General features: G+C 44.4%; 2 protein-coding genes across 3 annotated transcripts; both read left to right on the plus strand.

Annotated features, from left to right (window-relative positions):
* The first annotated feature begins 2,079 nt into the window (after positions 1–2,079).
* si:ch211-212k18.5 (sal-like protein 4) lies at positions 2,080–8,536 on the plus strand. Its single transcript, XM_040141249.1, has 3 exons — positions 2,080–2,155; positions 3,837–7,216; positions 7,376–8,536. Exons 1-3 carry the CDS (start codon positions 2,080–2,082, stop codon positions 7,604–7,606), a joined length of 3,687 nt encoding a protein of 1,228 aa, XP_039997183.1. The 3' UTR covers positions 7,607–8,536.
* Positions 8,537–11,730: 3,194 nt separating this feature from the next.
* On the plus strand, positions 11,731–22,472 carry slc7a7 (solute carrier family 7 member 7). Of its 2 annotated transcripts, none has more exons than XM_040141355.1 (10): positions 11,731–11,900; positions 14,000–14,618; positions 18,144–18,269; positions 18,496–18,640; positions 20,235–20,358; positions 20,462–20,565; positions 20,702–20,798; positions 20,929–21,078; positions 21,212–21,395; positions 21,784–22,472. In XM_040141355.1, the coding sequence occupies exons 2-10, from the start codon at positions 14,126–14,128 to the stop codon at positions 21,855–21,857; spliced, it is 1,497 nt and encodes a 498-aa protein (XP_039997289.1). In that variant the 5' UTR covers positions 11,731–11,900; positions 14,000–14,125; the 3' UTR covers positions 21,858–22,472. The 2 variants fall into 2 exon arrangements, with proteins under 2 accessions (XP_039997289.1, XP_039997290.1); XM_040141356.1 differs by lacking the exon at positions 11,731–11,900 and adding an exon at positions 12,577–12,622.
* Positions 22,473–22,651: the final 179 nt, after the last annotated feature.

Here is a 22,651-nt window from a genome sequence, read left to right on the forward strand (position 1 = left end):
ACGTACGTTTTGACGATATTTCAACCTGATGAACCGTGGTGGGACATAGTTCAGGATATTTACTCCAGTTTTGAAATCCACCCTTTTTCTGCTTCTGAAGAACCTGTACTTTACTTGAGGATTTGCATTTTGTGCGACCTAGTTTATACAACCCTTTCAGTCCAATACACTCATATAACAGCCGTAGTTACTTTGCAGACTAAGATTTACAACTAACGCATGTGATCGGCTTATGAAACTTTATGCATTTTATCTGTGAAACTACCCAACAGTAGCCGATATGAAGTAGTCGCACTTATATTCACCCAACTACCTGCAACGTTAAAATGCTTATATTTTAACGTACAAATAGTAACGATGCAGATATAATATGTAAATAGTAAAACTATGCAAGTCTCTGAAGAGAGTAAGAAGCATTTGAACGAACACTTAAAGTACATTAATGTTGATATTTCTTTAGGCTACTTTCGCTTCAGTGAAATTTCAGTGAACGTTGTGGCACTGCATGTTTGCTTAAGGGAAGGATCTGTGTACTTCTTAAAACAACCTCTTGAACTTTGACTTTACGTCCAGCATCATTTGTTCGTTGGTCCCTGTTTATTTTCCATGCGATGCTAATGAGCTTGAATGGAATCGAACGGGGCCCTGTTTTTCTTACACGGCCTCCGCGTGGATATATGTATAATGTGAGACACCTACTTAAATATGGCCCCCGTCCTCCTCCTCCTCCTCCCACTTTTCTCTCTCTCTCTCTCTCTCTCTCTCTCTTTTATCCATTTCTCCACGTGGTACAGGAGTAAAGGCAGGGGGTGAAAGAGGGGCATTGTGCTGTGCGGCAGCGGATCCGGGGGTTCATAGTGAGAGAGGGGAGATGCTCACTCAACTGTGTCCAGCACGCCATTGTCAAAGATTCCCATCTATTCTCTGCCTTTTAAATAGAGCTCCAGTGTAAGATGCTTTTTTTTTTTTTTTTTCCTGGGGGGTGGGTGGGAGGGGTTTATTATGCGGTTCGTGATAACACACGAACTACATGCGTGCATGTGGAACGGCTGTGTGGCCCCACTTGCAAACAACAGCCACTCACTGCACCGTTGCTGATAATTGGCCGTATGGAAATCAAAGGGTGGAAATATCGCTCATACACTCCTCATTTGGTGCAAAATAACACCGCTGGGAGGACGGATTTTTGACTCTTGTTGATGGAAACCACCTGCCAGTCAATTATTCCAACTATATGATATTTTTTTTAGTCATCAACCTTGCTGAGGATTAGAAAGAAGGTGCAGAACACCTGGTTGGCAGGGGGGGGGGCATCATAAACAGATGTCACCTGTTAGACTTATTTCTGACATGTTATTGCATCTTAATTTGACCCATGGAGGTTTTATTCCCCTCCTGCAATGATTGAAACATTTATCTTTAGCAAATGGCCAATTCTTACGCCCATTTTAATTTGTTTTAAGGCATCCAGCGGCTTTGACACCTCGTTGTCATGTTTTATTGAAAGTTTATAGCTGCTGTGTGAGTGTGTAAAGAAAAAATAAAGCTGGGGAGAAAGAGAAAGAGAGAACCAGGGAGGCTGTGTGTTACACGCCATTGAAATGCAAATATCATTGAAGAACAAGGAGTGGTTCTGTGTGTATGAGTGTGTATGGCGTGTGTGTGTATATGGTGTGTGTGTGTTTGTGTGTGTTCCCTGTATGTGCATGCAGCGGGGCAGCCGTGGGAGAGGAGGGGCGCAAATTGGACAAGTTTTTTGGGGGAGAAGAGACTTTACAAAACAGCCACACACACGCACTCACGGCAGATTCATATGACGGGGTGCAGACCTCCGGATTTCCAAACACCAATGTCCTCTTTTTTGTCTTTCTCCCATGAAAGACCGCTCTTTCAACATTTACAACCGATTATACAAATTTAATTTTTTTTTTTTTTTAATCCAAGGGCTTGCCGGAATTGCGCGACTTTTGAACTTTGGATGCTTGGATGCTTTCAGGAGCGCGTCCAAGTGCGCAAAAACGTGCCTAGTGCCATTCCACCGACTGATGTCCCCCCTCTCTGTCTGACTCGCCGTGAATCATGTCACGCCGGAAACAGAAGCGACCCCAGCATCTCGTTAACACGGATCCGGGTGGCCCGAGGCTGCTATCTCACGGTAAGAAAACACCTTCACGAGTGTGCATGTGTTTTTGTCTTGCATTTCTTGGAAGAGAGGCTGGACATCCTACAACACATAGCCAATTGGTGCTCATCACTGCATGTGGAATTCACTTTCAGTTAAAAAAAAAACTTTAAAGAACTTTACAAATGTCTGGGTTTGGACTTACACGTTTTGTGTGTGGCTTCTCTTTAATTTCTTTTCTTAAATTTCATGTACATGTATATGTAAGTCCATGTATGCATGGCCACATTCCAACAAACGCAGATTTACAAGTTTAAGATCTAAGTTTGTCAACTATAGAAACCCCTCCTGCTTATTCATTCACTGTAATGGGCCCCACTAAATGGAGGCCTTAGGCACTTTGGTCAGGGCCAATAAACTTGTCCCTGTGAAGTGAATAGAGGAGGATTAACTAACATACATCTGTGGCCATTTTCATGTGCTGCGCGTCCTCTAGGAAACCAACAGGCTGCTCAGCCCTGCCTGCTGGAGGTCTTTGATTAACACAGAACACTCTCTTATTTGTTAACAATAAGGTGCATGGGTGGGGGGAAGGGAAGGCGATGTTTTTGGTAAAGATTAATCTTCCACCCCTCTATTCTATTTTCCTTTTGCTCTTCGTTCATGCTTTTCTTCCTCATGCACGCCCCCCCCCCCATCCCAGCGCTATTGACTGTATACTCCTACACAGTTGGGGGGTTTCAGATGGATGGGAAAAAACATTCAGAGGGGATAGATAGATTGCTCTCGCAGTTTTGCACTTGTACCGTGTTGCAATGGGACATAGCTTCAAGTGCATGCACCCAAGGGTCTCTGCAGGTAAAGTTACACAAATGAAGGTGGAGGTTCAGATTGGGACTTATTTAGGCGTTCCCGGCAGGTTAAGGTTTGTTTATAAGTCGCAGGGAAGGAATTTCACTCAGGTACAGTCTTTCATTCCATCACTATACCTCTCCAGGAGGGAATAGTTAGTTTGTCTCTCCATTGTTGTTACCCTCCCCCCTTCTTTTTCTTTTTACTCTTTCTCACTCTGTGCTCAAGATTCTGAAAGAATTTGACCCCTTAGCAGCAGAGGTCAGATTAGTTGACCAATCAGAGTGTCTGGACAGTGCCCAGAACCCTTAGCGTGGCCTGACCCTTGACCTCCACTGTGACGTAAGGGGGGAAGGGTGAATAGAGAGATGAAAGACGTAACTGCTATAGGGAGGGGGTGGGTTAAGAGGGGTTATGGGTTGTCTTGGTGATGCCCATTGTCCTCTTAAATGTGTTGCCATAGCACCAAGGTGGTCTGTAAGCTTTTTTGTGTGTGCAAGATGTTTGAGGAGTTTTGCTGCGGAGAGCACAGATTGAGACAAGACATTACAAAGACCGTGGAGTTTCTTCTACTTGTTTATTTGCTTGTTGAAGGCCATTTCCTAGCAGGCATTTCCCTTGGAGTTGAAACAGGATCTTTTGGTCTGCACACAAATTTAAAAACTAAATTTATAAACAGCAACTGGAAAATAGTGAAATAAACAAACTCTGTGACTGAAACAGAAAGTTTTATTGAATCTATGGACCTGGATATCTGAACTGATATTGGAGATTTAGCATAATAAGGCTCCTGCAAGGAAACTCACAGGTTTTCAGGTTTTAAAAATAATTTTTAGCATTCTTATTTTCTGTCAATCTTCAGATGATCACTTGGGAATGAAGTCACCGTCCACATCTCTGGGCTCTGAAGTGACATCATCAGGGTCCTCATCCTCATCCCCCACCTCTCTCCACGACTGCCAGCCGCCTCTGGCCCCTCGCCCATCCCCCGGTGGGCTGCACGCGCCCTCCTTACCCAGTGAGAGCTCGCCTCCTCCCCACTGGCCCAGCCACATTGCCCCCTTCACCACCTCCCTCCCCAACACCCATTCTTCCCTCTCCCCAGACTTTCCTCATCCCTCGCTGTCTTCCCAGACTCACTCGCCTCCTCCCCTGGGTCAAACCTCAGGTTCCCACCAAGGAAACTCTCACTCCACCATGACATCCCCACCGGTGGGCAGTTCAGCCGCCGCCACTACCTCCTCCTCTTCCTCCTCCTCCACATCCTCGCAGTGTGTGCCGCCTCACCGGGACAGCTCCAGTCCAGGTCAGCAGCAGTCCTCCAGCTCTACAGGGCAGCAGGGACAGATCCAGGTGCCTCCAACCCTGGCAGTACTCCTAGAGGAGCTGAGGGTTTTACAGCAGAGGCAAATCCACCAGATGCAGATAACAGAAGAGATCTGTAGGCATGTTCTAAGGCTTGGAGGGGCTGTCTTTGGCCAAGAAAATAACGCACAGGTCAGTGCTGCAGACAGCAACCAGAAGTCTACGGGAGCAGCATCTTCATCACCGACACACCCTTCCACTGCCACTCCAGTGACCACAGCTTCATCGCTGTTGACTGGCCTTCCGTCTTCCCTCTTCCCCCAGCCAGCCGTCTCCAAATCAGGCACTTCTCATGTTAATGGCAGCAGAGCTTCATCCTCCTCTACCTCTTCCTCATTATCTTCCTCTTCTTCCTCATCTATTTCCTCATCTATCAGCTCCTCCGTTGCCTCCCTGCACCCACTGTCCTTGTCATTAGGCCTACCGCCACGCTACCTCCACGAGAAATCGTCTAACACTTCCTCATTCGGCCACAACAATGGTGTCAGCTTCCCTACTCCTCCCCTTCCAACCACCAGCCATTCCCAGGACCTCCAGCCCAGCTCCTCTCTCGCCTCTGCCTCCTCATCGGGACGCCCTCAGCATGTATGCCGTTTTTGTGGGAAAGTGCTGAGCAGTGATTCATCACTTCAGATCCATCTGAGGTCACATACTGGTGAAAGGCCCTACCAGTGTCCAGTCTGCTTGAGCCGTTTTACAACTAGAGGGAACCTCAAAGCTCACTTCCTGCGACACAGAGAGCAGAACCCAGAGCTGTCCCTCTCCCTGCTGCCCCCAGCACTGTCTGAGCAGACACAGAGTGGATGTGCCCCTGGTGCCATCCAGAGAAGGAGAAAACGGCGGGCTGATGATGACGAGCCATTTAACGGAGTGAAAGGGAGCATTCCTGGAATGACAGAGAACATGGCTTTAGGATTCCTGTCCGGTGCGTCAGCTCGGCCCTCGCCTTCCTCTCTACCTCTGCCCCCCTCAGTGGACATGGCGCTGCTGTCCACAGCCCATTCACTGCTCCAGCTAAACAGAGCCTCAGCTGCAGCTGCTGCCAGTGCATCGAGCACTGTACTCCCTTCTTCTTCTACGTCCTCATCTTCCTCCTCCTCCATGGGGAGCCAGTTTAAAGGAGCAAAGCAGCAGCGTTTTGATGAAAACACACCTCCTCACTCTACCCTTCACACAACCTCTGCATACTCCCAACTAGCCCACCTCCCCAAGATTCTCTTCCCTGGAGGTACCTCCCCTCATCACCTTGCACTTCTCCGGCCCCCGGGCCACCCATCCTCCTCCCACCTCACTTCCCCTCATCAGCTACCCTTCCCCTTTCCGCCTTTCCCTAAACCATCAACCTCATCACCCTCCTCGTCCTCTCCCACCGCCTCAACCCAGACCTCAGACACCTCCAAGTTGCAGCGGCTGGTACAGAAGCTTGAAAAGCAACCACAGGGAGGTGCCTCTTCCTCTAACTCTTCTCCCTCTACCTCCTCACAAACACCTGCTGACGCCAATGGGGACACACACGGCCATGACCTGACCACCACGTCCAGCGCCTATCGCAGGGAAATGTTGGCTGCACTTGGCCTGAGCCCAAGTGCCAGTGCTGCAGGACTAGTGACCAGTCAGGGAGTCTCAGGTTCAGGCACTACAACCACCACAACTGCCCCCTCTCTTTCTACTGCCCAGGCTGCAAACCAGTGTGGTGTCTGCCTGCGTGTCCTCAGCTGCCCTAGAGCTCTGCGTTTGCACCAGGCCACACATCTGGGAGAGCGTCCGTTCCCTTGTAAGCTGTGCGGTCGCTCCTTCTCCACAAAGGGTAGCCTTAGGGCCCACCTGGCTACTCACCGTGCAAGACCACCAAATGCCCGTGCCCTAAACTCCTGCCCGCTGTGCCCACGCAAATTCACTAATGCCTTGGTACTTCAGCATCACATCCGCTTGCACCTGGGAGGGCAAATACCACCTGATGAAGACATGCCACCTGAAGACGGTGCAGAAATGGAAAGCGCCGTCTTTGATGATGGTGAGAATGACTCCATCAGTTCCCCATCTAAAGCCCAACAACTCCTTCCCTTGGCCTTAACAATAGGCTCCAGGTCTCCAAAAGATGTGCTCAACTCAGGGTCCACCTCGAAGCAATCCACAGCTCCTGATGTTACGTCTGTGAAGACAGAGGAATCCGAGGGTTCAACACCCAGTGTTAGCCCACCCCTGACCCGTAATCCCCCTTCAGTGGGAGCTGAGGACCCCCTGCGTCTGGTAGACAACACCCTGGCTGATGGTAGCCCCATGAACGGCTCCATGTACTCCGAGGAGGAGACCCACGCTGACCTGGGTAGCACCAGCCCTTTCAAAGCACCCTTAGCTAGTTCTCATTCAGCTGTAGTGAATAGAGATGCAGAGGAAGATGACACCCCTCTATCCCTCTGTGTTTCGAAGTCTGGGGTAGAAAATGATGCACTGCACAGAGGGGTTAATAATGATGACGCCTGCTCGACAGACGTGCCAGCGACTAGCACTGATTCTAACCCAAAACCCCCAGCTGCAAATCCCTTACCTGCACTCACTCCTCCTGCTAGCCCCAAAGTTATCCCAGATGCAGGAGAGGCCTGTGGCAGTGCACCACAAGGGCCACAGGAGAGAGACGCTGCCCAAACTAAGGGGAAGGGTGAGCCTACCACACCCAGAGAGCCTTTGTCAGTGTTGGATCCAGAGCTGGACAACGACACTCCAGTGGAGGAGGGTTATGGTGTGCCAGAAAAACCTTCAGTGGACCCAGAGACCTCTGTCTCAGCACCAGCCCCACAGAGTCAGCCTCCCCGCCCGGATAAACCCTACAGCTGCTCCCACTGTGGAAAGGCATACGCCAGCCGTAGTGGGCTTAAGGTAAGGGTTAAAACTGTGCCAGAGTCCAAAGTCAATGATTTCGATATTGTAACATGAAGATATTTAAATGGTGATTTATTTTTAGGTCATGTTTGGTGCAATTTTGTATATTTGGACTGAGTGAGTAAATGACTATTGTGTTGTGTTTCTCATCAACAGGGACATATGAAAACTCACCCTGGAGCATTGATCAGTACCCCCTCCAAGGCTCAAACCAGTGACACTGACATTGCGGACGATCGCAGTTCACATTCAGCCAATAAGAACCTGGGACAGCAGGATGAAAAGCAGGGATTGGCTAAATCCCCTGAGAAAGGTGACAGCACAGATCCTCTACCAATCAGTGTTGGTTCTGATGTGGTAGGTGAGCCTATGGGCACTGCTGTGTAGAAAGTTAGAATTGTTGAATGGCTGCAGTCAGTTTTTAAAGGGTCCTGACAAGGGAATGTATTTTTTTAATAGAATGAGATTTGTTTTTAGAGCTATTAATTCAAATTCATGTTCACCTTTTGTATTAGATAGATCTAGTTTATATTGTAGTACCATTACAAGAGACTTTTGAATGTAGTATTTTAGCTATGTATTTTTGTATTTCAAAGACCACAGTGAGGCCTTATCTTACGCATTTCACAGCATAGTCATGAGGAGAATTAATTGTTTGCGCTTTTTTGCCGACACCTACTACAGCACATACTGCATAATATCAAACCAGTATAAGCTGAGTGTAAAAAAGTGGAGGGTCCAGAATTTTACAAAATGAACTCCATACCAAAATAGGCCAAATTAGTTATGGCCATTGTTTGTAAATATGAGCTGAGGTTACATGTTAAGCCTTTTTATTGTTACTTTCTTCTTTCCTTTTTTTAATGCAATGCTGCTGAATGCATGTTTCTGATGTGCTGTGTTGCACTGTGAGTTGCACTGTGTCCTTTGCTGCCGAAAGATCAGTTGGAGCAAACACATGCTGGCAATGATGACGATGATAACCATGATGATGATTACAATAATAATGATGGCGACGATTGTGTTAGATTATCAGTACTCCTGTACTTATAGCTGTGAACATTGCTAGCAGTAAATGACCGTGTTCATACTGATGATTGTAAATGTTTTTTCTTGTTGTTGATGTGCCGTGTCAAACTGACAACAAGGATTGAGCCCCGTCCGTTAAAACTCCCCCTCCTTTACCACCCACCCTCCCCATTCTCCTCTCTCAAAGCATTTGAGAGTTTTCTGCTCCTGCAGAAATTGTCTGCACTCACTGCATTCCTGCTTAGTCCAGTTTAGTATTTGTATGCTTTACTTTACCCTTTGTAAACCCCTTTTTGTAGCAATGACAAAATATGTTCCCATACTTCCCATGTGATCTATAAAAGATAAATAAAACAATGGTGATGTGAAGAAGAGACCTGTTTGTCGCTTGTTTGTGGTTTTTTAGGACTGGGGGGGGGGCGTATTTTTTGTCTGGGTTCAGTTCAAGCCTGTGTCTCCGTGAATTCATTTATCTGTTTAAGTATTCTGTTTGTATGAGTCTTGTATGTGTGCGCCTGCATGTACGCTAATTTTTCTAATGTTTGTTCCAGCTCTCGGTGTGTCTTGATCAGGGCGTCTTTTGTCTGGGGCGCTGGGCTAGTTGTCTCTTAATTCTGCCTTTTTTTTTTTTGCCTTCAGTATCTTTTAATATGTTTCAGTTCCCCAGTACTGTGTGTGTGTGTGTGTGTGTGTGTGTGTGTGTGTCTGTGTGTGTGTGTGTGTGTGTGAAAAGGATAATCAGAGCTTGTATGAGTGTGACTGAGGGTGCAGCTGTAGAGGCCACCACCTCCCTCCCTCCCTCCCTCCCTCCCTCCCTTGCCTTTCCCTCCCCTCTCTGTGTCATACTCTCTTTCATACCCACTCTCTTTCATTTTCTCTTTCATTTCTCTCCCTCACTCTTTCTACTCACCCACTCACCCCTGTACTCTTCCCCTCCTCCCACCCCATGTAATGAGCTGACACACAGGAAGCTCTAATCCTCACACAATGCCACCCCTCTTCCCCCCAGAGTGACTGGGAGCGGGACAGGGGGCAACAAGGACCAACCTGGCCCAGCTGTCCCCAAAATGGCTGCCTTTAATCCCTCCAGTTTTTAGCCTACAGGGGCTCCTGAAACCATGACAACCAGTAACCAAGGACAAGAATTGCCAGGGTAGAAAGTGGGACAAAAGGAGTGAAAGGAGCCATGTGTGAGAAGTTTGTCCACATGCGTTCGTGAGCGACAAGGGATGTGTCTCAATCAAAAAAACAAGAAAGACAAAAAAAAAAGTCATTTTAACAGTTTTCAATCTAAGAAAGAAGCAAACGGGGGGAGGTGCAAGCAAAAGTTCACAGGTGTGATGGTTGCAAACTTTGATCACGTTACAAATTCATCACTCATCAATAAACATTAATCATCTCTCTGTAGACATCAGTCATCTTCAGTAGGAAGGACAAAAGTGTGTTGAGGTGTTAAAGGTCATGTAACATGCATAAAATGCCCTCTCTTAATGAAGAATCAACATCCATCTGGAAGACAAAGAAGTTGTTTATTCCACATCAGCCATTAATTAATTAGATTTTTGGTAATTAACTGCCTTTTAACTGGAATGTGACTACATCTCCAGACCAGTAATAGGCCAACAAATGTTTTGTTAGTTGTTATGCTATTTGTTATCTGCCTGTCAGATATTTTTTTCGTATTTTTTTTTTTTAAAGCAAAATCTGTAAAACATAGGAATGGTTGCACACAGGGTACACCTTCAGCAAAACCCAAATGGCCAAGTACAATTTAAACATTTCATAAATGGTTTATAACAAACTATAATGTAGTTGTTGGAAGTGTTCATGAATGTATTGGTCTACATCTATAACTCCTCCTGTGGCCAAACCATAAATGGAGTCCGGTGTATAAACAGATAGTGAATGACAATGACAGTATAATAAAACACATTGATAATAATACTGTGTGTCTGCATAGGAGATGTTATAAGTGCTAATTCCTTACATTATAGTGTTTTATAAATTATTTATTAACTGTTTGTATACTGCTTAGAAATGCTAAATAGGGGGGCCTAAAATAAAGTGTCACCGATATTCGACATCTTGTTTCAGGAGCTTTTTCAAAACCTTTGTTGTAAGTTTTTTTTTAATGACTCTCACAATCGTCCAGTCCATTAGTGGTATAAACCAGTGAGGAGACTGGCATTTGTAGACAAAACAGGATTTATTGCACATCCTGTACAAGTGTAGTACAAACTTCAAGTAATTCATCTACCAGCATGAGGAAATTGAGAGTAGATAACAGTCCCTTCAGAGACTGGACGTTCTGCATTATACTCTTATACATTTTAAAAGGACACTACACAAATATCTAAGCGAAGAGTGACATTTCCTCTGAGGGACTTTAAATTTAAAGTTATACTTTCTGATATTTTTAAAAAACAATTGCCAGCGCTTTAATCAGTGTGTCTGTGTGTGATTAATGACTGCCCTGTGTGACTGAAAGGGTCTTGCGTGAATCCATCCCCAGGTCTCTCCTGTAAAGTAGATCTTGATCTTGGTGGGATGCCAAGGGGATGTTACACGACACCCCCCTTGACGTTTATATTTCTAAAGGCTTCATATTCAGATCACTGTAAACCAGTTAGGGACACACTGGTAAGTCCACGTCCCTCGGTATACAATCCACACGAGGGAGCCATGGCCCACAGTTTTATCATCCAATAGACAAGCAAAAGTATTTGACAACACATACGTAACCATTTTATATTACAAACGGACATAATTATCAGTGTATTAATTTCTGTCCTGCACAGAAACAAGGAATATGAGATGACCCCCCCCCCCCCTGTTTATGTCTGTATTTAATTTGACTTCATCCATATTATTAGTAGTATTACAGTGGCTGTAATTTGGTTGCCTTAGAAATGTTTTCCTGGTGTGTAGAGACAGATTGTGCTTTTGAAATCGAGTCCCGACCACTTCCCGGTTCCCCAGAGAGATTTTGGAGAGATTCATAAACGCAGGCCACCACCACACCAGTGGAGGATCCCTTTAAAACACAAACAAACCAACAAAAAAAGATGGACCGACATCGTGTCTTCCGCACCTAACAGTGGGTTTACGAAATCAGCTCAGGTTGAGTTTGCATGACAATGTCCCCACAATCCTTGTCTTGCGGTTATTTGTCTTTTTCTTCAGCGCCGTTCTTCTGTCGTGGACGGTAACACCTGTTCGATGATGTAATTACAGCCAACACCTCCGCGGCGGAAAAAACCCACTCAGGTGACACTACGCGAGGCTTTAAAGCCCGAACCCCGACCCTCCTCCCCACGCCCGACTCGCTTCCTCGGCAGTTAAGCGTCGGGAAAACCACAAGTGCATAAAAGCCACGGGCAGCGCGGCGAAAGGACCGCAGGGGTGGCACACGGATCTGGACCTTAAAACAAAGAGGAAACGGCAGAGGTGGGTGGGGGGGGAGAGACGCACGAAGAGGCTCAGTGCAGAGGGAGACGGGGAGAAAGAACGATGAGAGGGCGAGGGGGAGAGAAGAGCTGAATAAATCGGTTGAAATCACAGTTTGATTGGGGGGGGGGGGGTTTGTGATCAGTGAAGACACCCAAGGGGGACCCAAGGGGACCCAAAAGGAGCCGGGACGCGCCTGGAGAAGGTGAGCAGCCGCTTGCGCACTACTCTTGTCTACCCACTGCTTTTCCAGGTGATTCGTGTGGGCGAACCAGTCGCAGGAGAGAGCAGACAGCCGCAGCCTAGTTTACAACTCAGGCTCAAGCCCATATAACACTTATTAACCTGAAATGTCATTCCACGTGTATCTGGGTGTCTTTTAGCAAAACTGCATCCTTGAAATCAACTCAAGTGAGTGGTCTGAGGTCTTTTAGATGTAGCCTCATTGTCATTTTAGGAGGAAGAAGTGACTCAGAATGCCCTCTTTTCGGGGTAAGGTTTAGGCAGGAGCTGGACATCCTGCAACCAGGTGATTCCTCCTCTGATATCTCAGTGTCACCTTTCCAGATCTGATTCAAACTCCCATAAAAGAAACAGAATCCTCACGATCATAAAAAAAGTTAGATTCCCTGATCGGTGCTTTATTGATCAATTAAAAACAACAGAACGAGCCAAATCATTTCACTAACACGATACTCTTGATTAGAGAGGACTTTCTGGATCCAGGATGTAACCTTGAGTTACTCATGACGGACTACTTATCAGCAGCTTTTGGACCTTGCACTCTCTTTGCGAGCCTCGCCTCTCAGTGTCTCCGGCAAGCGTTTGATCACACGCAGGGACACTCAATCTACTGTCCTTCTCCTTTGCACCTCTGTAGTCTCATGAACCCACGTGCTGCTGATCTGCTGCTGCTGCCGCCCCAAGGTATCTGAACTTCTCAGCCACTCTTACCTTCTTCTTACAATCTTCACACCTTCATATGTGTCTCCAGTCTGAATTCTTAAATCGACAGTAAAGTATTTTCTTGTGCATGTTGATATCAGGTTATCTCACATACTTTGACGAGCCTCTCTCTACCTGACTCTCTCCTATATCTCTCACACTAAATTACTTATTCACATCTGTTTACCATCTTGGGGTCAATATTTACTTCTAAACATCTCCTTGTTCTTCCTATCTAAATCTGTCTTTGGTATTTCTGTGTTTTTAAGCTTTATTTTTCTACAATCTAAGTCACTGTTCTCAGTTGTTTGGCCAATCTCATGTCTGGCTTGGCTCATCAAGAAGGGCTTCAGGATTGATTGAGGAGTGATTTGAAAGTGAAAAGTCACCTGGGTTAAAACTTTGATATATTTGGTTGAAAAGTTTTCTTTTTTTTTATGTCAAAATAGCAAAAAGGTCAGAAAAAACTCACAGTCTTTGAAATCACCTTGAAACAACAGTCATATCCAAACTGGCACTTTTTTTCAAACATATTCTGGATCCCTAAACGTGTTTTCAGCTGTAAATCACCCAAAAATTAGTTTTTTTGAGGGAAACACACCTTTCAGTTCAGCAGATTTGTAATATCTGTTGAAAAGCCCCATGTAATATCACTATAAACTTGGCTTTGACAAAGCACTCTTTCTCATTCAAAACCTCATTACGGTTAATTAAATTTAAGCGGTTTAAAATGTAATTTTATACATGTTTGTACTTTAGATTGTGGCAAGTTGGAGCCTAATAATGCTGAGTGATATTGACTCATTTGCTGTGTCTGTCGCATCGTCAAACTCCTTACATGTGGAGGATAATGAACTTTGGAAAACACGTGACCAGCCACTATGCTGACACGCTCAAACGCTGCATATGTGTGTGTGTGTGTGTGTGTGTGTGTGTGTTGATTAGCGTGTGTAGGTGGATTGGTGGCTGACTATGAGTCAGAATGTGTGTCTCGGTCAGTAGTTCTTCCTTAGCTTGTGGTTACTAACGAAGAACTCGCATTTTTAGGCATGTGGCGTGTTTGCTCCGTTCCCTCTCTCTCTGTCAATACACTCAACCTTAAAAGGCCATTTGCTGTGCAGCCTAATGGCTCCCTGATCCGCAGAACTGCTCTCAAATCCGACAGTGTCCACACGAGTGTCATATTATGTTTTTTTGCACATTTGTCCCTACATTAGCGCTTGTGGCATGTAAATATGTTTTTGTTTGACTAGATTTGGACAGAATTGAAACAACACAAGTATTTGCTGTATGTTTGCTTCGACGAATCAGTCTCCATGGGAACAGCATCACTGATATGACCTTGTTTGGCCTCCGCAGATGGCAGGAGATGATCCCAGATAACTGAGGGAACCGGTGAAAAACTCTTCGTTTGTGGCTGAAATCTTGTACAGAAAACAGCTCCACACTTTTCCAGTTGATAAATAAACCATCAAAACACAAACAATGGCATCCTACACCGCTGCTCCAACACAAGAGGCGAGTAATGGCGGCCCTCCATCTGTGAAGTCTGAAGGCTCTCAAGAGTCCATGAAGCTGAAGAAAGAGATCTCCCTCCTGAACGGGGTGTGCCTGATTGTGGGCAACATGATCGGCTCGGGGATCTTCGTCTCACCCAAGGGCGTCCTCATCCACAGCGCCTCCTACGGTCTCTCTCTGGTGGTGTGGACCGTTGGTGGGATCTTCTCTGTGTTCGGGGCCCTGTGCTACGCCGAGCTGGGGACCACCATCACCAAGTCGGGGGCCTCCTACGCGTACATCCTGGAGGCCTTCGGGGGTTTCCTGGCCTTCATCCGCCTGTGGACGTCGCTCCTGATCATCGAGCCGACAAGCCAGGCCATCATAGCCATCACGTTCTCCAACTACATGGTGCAGCCCGTTTTCCCCACCTGCATAGCTCCGTATTTGGCCAACAGGCTGCTGGCTGCTGCCTGTATATGTAAGTACACATCTGGAGCGTGTGAATGTGTATCTCTTGTGTGCGAATTTGTATCGCTTGCTTGTGTGTGACATGCGTGACAGAATGAGAGAGAAAAGACAGATGGATGAGACAGTGAATAGGTGAGTAAGTGGCATGTAGAGTCCGTGATGATGTCTGTCATAGTCACTGTTGGTTTCACATCTTAGACAAAGCACGTGAGCTTTAGAGACTACACAAGTGAAAAATGGTGAAACCATAGCTGAAGTCAGCAAGTCTGCAGCACAAAGACTCGCGGATATCAGATGAAAGAGGAACTGGGCAGCCCAAAAATTTAGGAAGAGAGACCCATTTAACTCTCAGCGCAATGGTTTAGAAATCCCAGACTTTACCCGGAGCTTTTTTTTGGATCTGTGAACAGCAAGAAACTCTTCATAAATGTAGAAGTAGCCTTTCTGTGTGGATGCGACCCAAATTGCTGAGGTAAATAGAACACAAAGGCACGGACAAAGAGCTAAGCTGACAAACTGAATTAACCAAACTGGCAAGACTGCTCACCGAGGCAACCGAGCACAGCTCCGGAGGCAAAGAAATACCAGCACTCAGGCAACCAGACACTGAGACAAGAAGCCAAAGGCAGACAGAGAGCTTCTTAAGGCAATGCCTCACAGAAAAGCCCTGATTTTCAAGATAAACAATAGACATATTGCGGTCGTTTTCTAATAAATATTGCTCATTCATCCACCCACCAACCTGAAAGACATGCTTGCACACACACTTAAAAACAAGCACATACACACTTGTGCCACGCACCGATAAGCAGTGCTCAGAAGAGAGCCGTGAGTGCTGATAGCTGTGAGATAAAGTCCTTGATGCACGGAGACTCTGACCTGAGAGGCTAATAGTAGACTGACAGCTCAGCACAGGAGTGAAGTTGAAAAACAAACTTAAACCCACTTCCTGTCAGTGAATGTCTCATCGAAAAACTTGTGCTCTCTGGGACTGCAACTAGGAAACTGTAGTCAGTCTGTACTCCAATTTTATTCTAATTTAGTTGAAATTAGAAAACGATTTAGGTTATGCTATAATTTTTTAAAAGTTCACTTTTACATCCAATTTAGTTTCTTAATTCTAAGGAGAACTTCTCACCGGAAAGCTTTAACAGACGGGCCAATTTCTACAGAAGCCCACTTATGCCAAGAAAAGAATAAAAAAGTGATGAAAATGTTTGCATGATAAAAATGAAAATACTAAGTCAAACTACAATTTAAAACTTTCCAAACTTTCAAACTTTTAAATCATTCACTTACTAAATCAAAATTATGAGACAATAAGTCAAAGTTTCAAACTATAATCAAATTTATTAGATAATAGTTAAAAAATCTAACTTAGGTAATTATTTTTACTTTAATATCTCATAATTTACTTGTGATCTAATCATTTTGTCTTAATAAGTCAAACCTTTGGCTTAGTATCTAATAGTGTAGTATCTCATAATTATGAAAAATGACTTTGTATCTCATTATTAGAAAGTCACAAAAACTCCTTATAAAAGGAAGTAAAAATCTTGACTCAGTAATTGCATAATTATGATGTAGTAACTTTAAATTTCAACTTAATATGTCAGAATTGTAACTTAGAAGAAATGCTTTAAGTCAAAATAATAAATAATAACAAAATAATAAGTCAACTTTTTAAAATTATTATTTCATACTTTTAAATGGTAGTTCAAGATTTTTACTTACTTATTATCTCATACATTTGAATAGTAGGTAAAAATCTGTATGTAGTACCTTGAGTACTTTTAAATTTTATTAGTCAAACTTTTAATGTATTGTTTTTTTTCTTTTCTTGGCGGGAATGGGCTTCCATGAATCTGAGACTTGACCGTCTTGCTCCCCATCTAACATGGGTACTGCAGGTGACCATCATATATTCAGAAAACCATATTTTCTTTTTATTTTTAGTTGAATAATGAAGTGGGAAAGTCAGTGAAAGTTTTGCTTCCCGTGTTTCCAAGTCATGAGACAGAATGAAAACCTTAAACCTTCACAAAAAGTCTTAAGAGAAATGAAAATTTGTATACAACAGCAGTAAGAAAACGTAATTGGTACACAGAATCAAGAGGGACTCTCATCATTCACTCTCTCAATTACATGGCAATTGGATGCTTTTTAGCAGCTGACATCGAGAGTCGTGGATACGCGTTAGCACGTGTGTTCACGGTCACTGAACAAGTGAATGAGTTTTTAAAGAGCTCCATTTCACCTCACATCTGGACCGTATTTGACCTCTGCTACCAGTCAGCCAGCCTCCCAAACCCGATCTCGCACCTCCCACCCTTCTAACCTTTCACTGTCAACACACCACGCCTCTACCTCCGTGTGGCAGAGTCTCCCCCTCCATCGCTCATCGCCGGTCACCTCCGTCTGAGGCATCGTGTGTTGTTGTGTTTGACTGGGCGTCCTGTTGGGAACGGACTTGTTATGATCCTCGACCTGTCAATGTGGTGGAAGATGATAGTGTTATGATTCGCCTCCCTTTACTGCGGATTGAGGCATTTCGGTGCTGGATGTTGAGGAGAGGGCAGTGATGTAATCCCGTTTGGGTCTCTTATTTAAACATCTGGGTAATGTGGAGGTCAGTGTGGCGTGATAAGCGTAGTCTGCGAGCAGCAGCGCTATGAGCTTGGCTCTATAAGTATAGTATGTCCACTCAGTTTGTTTGAAGGAGAATTTACAAGACTTGTAGAGTCAGGAGAATGATTTACACAACAGTAAATACTTTGATCTCAAGGAGTTTTTTTAAAACAGAAATAAGAGAAATAAATCAAAATATGATTAAAAAAAAGTGAAGCGTGTATAAAGCTCACTGTTGCTTCTTAACAACTGGATAATTTAAAATGACCAGACATCCCGTGATCTACTATTTCCACATTTATGAGCAAAGGAGGGATCATGTGCTGCTAAGAGGCCAGAGACAGATAAGTCGCAGGGAGAAGCACAAAAACATGTTTTCCGAGAACATCAATTCCGCTCAAAGTGAAGGAGGGCAATAAATGAAAAAGGAGCCGCTGAGACCTCTTTCCTATCAGTTGTTCGGGCTGTGGGGTCAGTAAGTGGAAATGGTCACAACTTACCACAATCACCACAATATACAAGGCCATCAGATCAGTGGTGGTTTCACAACTCTTGTTTATGGCTTTTAAAGTTAGTGTCACTTGAATAACTGTACCTGTGTGTGTGTGAGGGTCTCTCTCTCTCTTTCTGTGTGTGTGTGTGTGTGTGTGTGTGTGTGCGTGTGCGCGTGCGCGCGTGCGTGTGAGAGAGAGGTTGTATGTGCTGCACTCAGCTGTTTCCTCATCTGAAAAACAACAGGCCAGTCTGCTTGAGTCAGCAGCTGCGTTTCCTTAAATCAGCCGTACTCTCACAAGGAAACATGCTGGCACACACTCAGTTTACGGAGCGACAGTTTGTGTCTCTCTCTCTCTGTATGTATGAGTAATACATCGAAACTTACGATCATTCTGTGGCTCTTTTCCCTCAGGTTTGCTGACCTTTGTGAATTGTGCCTACGTGAAGTGGGGCACCAGGGTCCAGGACTTCTTTACCTATGCCAAAGTCATTGCTCTCATTGCTGTCATCATCACTGGCCTGGTGAAGATCGGACAAGGTGCTGACTCTATCACTGACTCTTATCTTTTAAATCCTCCACGATATCCTAAAATTTTAATATTACTAAAGCAAAAGTTTAAATGGCAACAACAGGGAGACATAGATGACACCTGCTGTTGGCTTAAAAATTTTCAATGATAAACTTTAGGTACTGATTATTAATGTATGGAGTAATTTACTAAGTAACTTAATAATATTTAAATAATTGTTTTGGTATTTTCCAGGTCACACTCAGAATTTCGAGGGCCTTTTCGATGGCTCATCTCAGGACCCAGGGCACATTGCGCTGGCTCTGTACTCGGCTCTGTTCTCATACTCTGGATGGGACACCCTCAACTTTGTCACAGAGGAGATCAAAAACCCAGAGAGGTGAGGAGGCCATGAGATAAAGTTAATGGGACATATTGGGCGGACGGCATTTGTTTGAGGCCAGAACTGCCTCTTCTTTTAGTACCGATGTAACCGTTCTGAATGGCTCTACTGGTTCCTGTCAACACGGAGAGCTGGTCCTCAACAAATGCAGAACAAGACTCTACAGCCGAGTGTACAGCTTCGAGCTAAATTCTAACATCAGCATGCTAACATGCTCATAATGAGAATGTTAATACACTGATGTTTAAGGTGTATAATTTTGACCATGCTAGCATTTGCCTGTTAGCGATAAAAAGAAATTGCACAGCTTAGGCTGTTGGGAATTTCATTCGTTTTGTGGGTATTTGGTCATAAACCAAAGTACTGGACAAATTGAAATTTTGAACCAATAATGGCGCCAGATGAAATGTCTGGGGATCACCACAGTCAGTGGGATTCGTCCGCTGTGGATCATGAAATGCCTGAACAAAATTTCATGGGAATCCATCCAATAGTTGTTGAGATATTTTAGTCTGGACCAAAGTGGTGGACCGGCCGACACACTGCCATTGTCATCCGCAAAACCCACGCCGCTAGCATAACTAAAATGTTAAGCACTCCATAAAACAAACTTATCAACGCAGACTAATCATGAAGCGAGCCATTAATCAATACTACATTTTCCAAATTCATGTCTTATCCACTCACAGTGTTGCAGGGCAAAACTTTGGAAACAAGAGAAACACTGCCCTAAGTCAGATCTCCTCTTCCGATCATTTATTTCCCATAGACATCGATGAGTCGAAGTCTATGGGAAATATTGACTTGGAATGAGACTCATCAGTAGCTCACATCTTGATTATTATCTCAAGCTTTCGTAACTGAGTATTGCCTCATGTCGGTATATCCCTCACACTCCCTTTTACAGTTTGCTTCACATTTGTGAATATGCAGCGATTTTAATAAAAGTTAAACAGTGTAAAAAAAAAAAAAAAAAAAAAATTTCTACAATCTATTAGTGGATCTATGAACATTATCCTTTTCCTATACTTGTTACAGTTTATCTCATGAGATTATTCCTATAAAGCCAAAGAAAATTCTGTCTTCCCAGTGCATTATAAAGGAATATAAAGTTGGCAGGCTCTCCTGTGACTTGATCAACACCTGTTGCATCATCCGTCTGAAATGTCAATCAATAAGAAATAACCTGTTGAGTAGTAAACAATACAGAGAGATGAAGAGCAAGGAAAATAAAACTGTGAAAGGGTTTGTTGTGATGTTTCTTTAGGAAACCACATTGAAAGTATGCGTGTGTGTGTGTGTGTGTTTGAGCTTTTTGCTGTGATTCACACAGCCAAACACTGATCAAATGAAGCAAGACTGCACATGTGATTGGATCACATTCTCTCCCAAATTCTCAGGCAGATTAAGTGACCAATGCCCCCACCTTTTCCCAATCCCCATCCTTCTCTCAACCACGGGGTCGATCGGCTCTTGACCAGGAGACACCTGATGGAACTGCTTCATCACTCCAGCGCTCTCCTATTTAAGACCCAGCCTCCGTATCTCATTTGTTTTGCTTCCCTCTGCTGTTTCTTTGTGTGAATTACAGGAACCTGCCACTGGCTATTGCTATTTCCATGCCCATAGTGACTGTGATCTACATTCTGACCAACGTTGCTTACTACACCATCCTCCCCATCAATGCAATCTTAGACAGTGATGCTGTAGCTGTGGTAAGTTCCTCTAATCACTGATATATATATATATCATCTTACTTTAGCTTTATACTCGTCAAATGCAGCTTTTGTTTAACATTCCTCTGTCTTTTCTCTCTAGACATTTGCAGACCAGGTGTTTGGCGTGATGAACTGGACTATTCCCTTCGCTGTGGCTCTTTCCTGCTTTGGAGGACTCAACGCCTCCATCCTGGCCTCCTCCAGGTGAGCAATTCTGCCTTTTCGGGATGACATTTTAATATTTTGGGCCCTGTGTTATCAGAACCCCTACTCATTGTCACTTGAGTCCATCAACATCACTCATCACCACTCCCCGGTGGATATTTCTGTGTCTTTAAAGGCTTTTCTTCGTGGGCTCCAGAGAGGGCCACCTGCCCGACTGCCTGTGCATGATCCATGTCCAACGCTACACTCCCATCCCTGCCCTGCTCTTCAACGTTAGTCAGCCCTTAACATCCTTCTATTTTCTGTTATCTTAATGTTAATTTAGCTGCCAAGGATTCTGTCGTTCCATTCATTCCAACATTTCTTAGTCTTTCTCACGGTGTTTCTTGTATGTCTCTGCAGGGCGTCATGGCTTTGATATACCTGTGTGTAGAAGACGTCTTCAGGTTGATAAACTACTACAGCTTCAGCTACTGGTTCTTTGTGGGTCTGTCCATTTTGGGGCAACTGTATCTGCGCTGGAAGCAGCCGGACAGAAAGAGACCCCTAAAGGTAACTCAGTTTAATATCTTACTGCAGTAACTGGTGCAGATGCTCAAAAGTGTTATAAAGGTAGCGGTGGAGTACTCGCTTTAGCTGTGGTGATTCGTCATCTCACCCTCTTTCATCTCCCTTCCTCCCACAGCTCAGTCTCTTCTACCCCATCATTTTCTGTCTCCTCACCATTTTCCTGGTGGTCGTGCCGCTCTACAGCGACACCATCAACTCCCTGATCGGCATCGGCATCGCCCTCTCAGGGGTGCCCGTTTACTTCCTGTGCTGCTACACTCCAGCCAGTAAGAGGCCACTGTCTCTACGGCGCTTCATTGGTAAGAGACCTGCAGGATTTTCTCGTCGTTACTGTTATTGCCACAATATCCTTTCTATGTATTGTGCTGCCTCTTAACTCTTAAAGAACAGACTTTTGCTTTTGGATACATTCTGTGGAGAGTTATTTTTGCATTATTATCCAAGGGCAATCTTGCACCTTATTGTACTGTACTATTATTTACTTGATTTGTACTACTAATGTACAGTACATTACTGGATACAATCAGCACATATTAGAGATAATAGTCGTATTTTAGTCCTTTTTCTCAATCTTTATTTTACTCTACATAGTTATTGTATATTATTTGGCCGGAGGTGTCGTTTTATTGATGTAAACAACAGGTGCACAGGTTGCTCTAACCTATCTCCTGTTTTCGACTCTTTCAGCTAAATGTGGCGTGCTCATCCAGAAGGTGTGCTACTCTGTTGTGACTGAAATGGATAATGACAAGGCAGAGTAGAGAGGTTTGGTTTTTAACACCCTGCCGGACACTGACGACGCACAAACATAAGAGGCTCAACCTGAACTCTTCTCGGCCACTCGCTGCCACCACACGGGCCTCGATGGACGAACTCTTGGGCTTGAGCTGGACCCGGCTCTCTGACCTGTCAATCATCACCGGGTGATAATGTTAATGTATGTTGGCGCCTGGGTTCTTGATGGCAAGACTTCACTCTAGCTGACTGTGACTTCAGAGAGAACATTTTAATGCACTCCTGAAGAAATCAACTCCTGTTTCTATTACAGAACAGTAGAGAATTATTTAATTGATATGTCAAGACAAGTGTTTTGTGTGAAATTATATGCATGTAATAGTCTTTTGATCATTCTGGAAAGTGGCAAATTAATATGGTTAAATTGTTTAAGTGGACAGGAGAACATCCTTGAAACTGAAAGCACTGCTGACCACAGACACAGCCCTGGTATTATCGTCATTTGCAAAAAGAAAAAGGAACAGTAAAAGAGATCGGAGTACGCAACTCCACGTTTACTGTGGAGGAAAAAGTCCATATAAAGTTTTATACTGTCATCTGTGAGGTGTAGTGGAGTAAAGGGCTATTTTTACACAGTGTAACTAATTGTGTCTGATTCAAACATGCTGTTTGATGTTTGGGCTGTGAATGTACGTTTGAAACAGTTGAGCTACAAACACGTATTTATAATAAAATTACTTGTGTACAACATAAATGACTTCCTGTCATTCCTCATGTATCGTTTACTCAAATACAAAGAAAATGTACACGACAAAGTGGC

The sequence above is a fragment of the Xiphias gladius genome, chromosome 12 (genome assembly GCF_016859285.1).
Source record: "Xiphias gladius isolate SHS-SW01 ecotype Sanya breed wild chromosome 12, ASM1685928v1, whole genome shotgun sequence".
In the NCBI taxonomy this organism is placed as follows: domain Eukaryota; kingdom Metazoa; phylum Chordata; class Actinopteri; order Istiophoriformes; family Xiphiidae; genus Xiphias; species Xiphias gladius.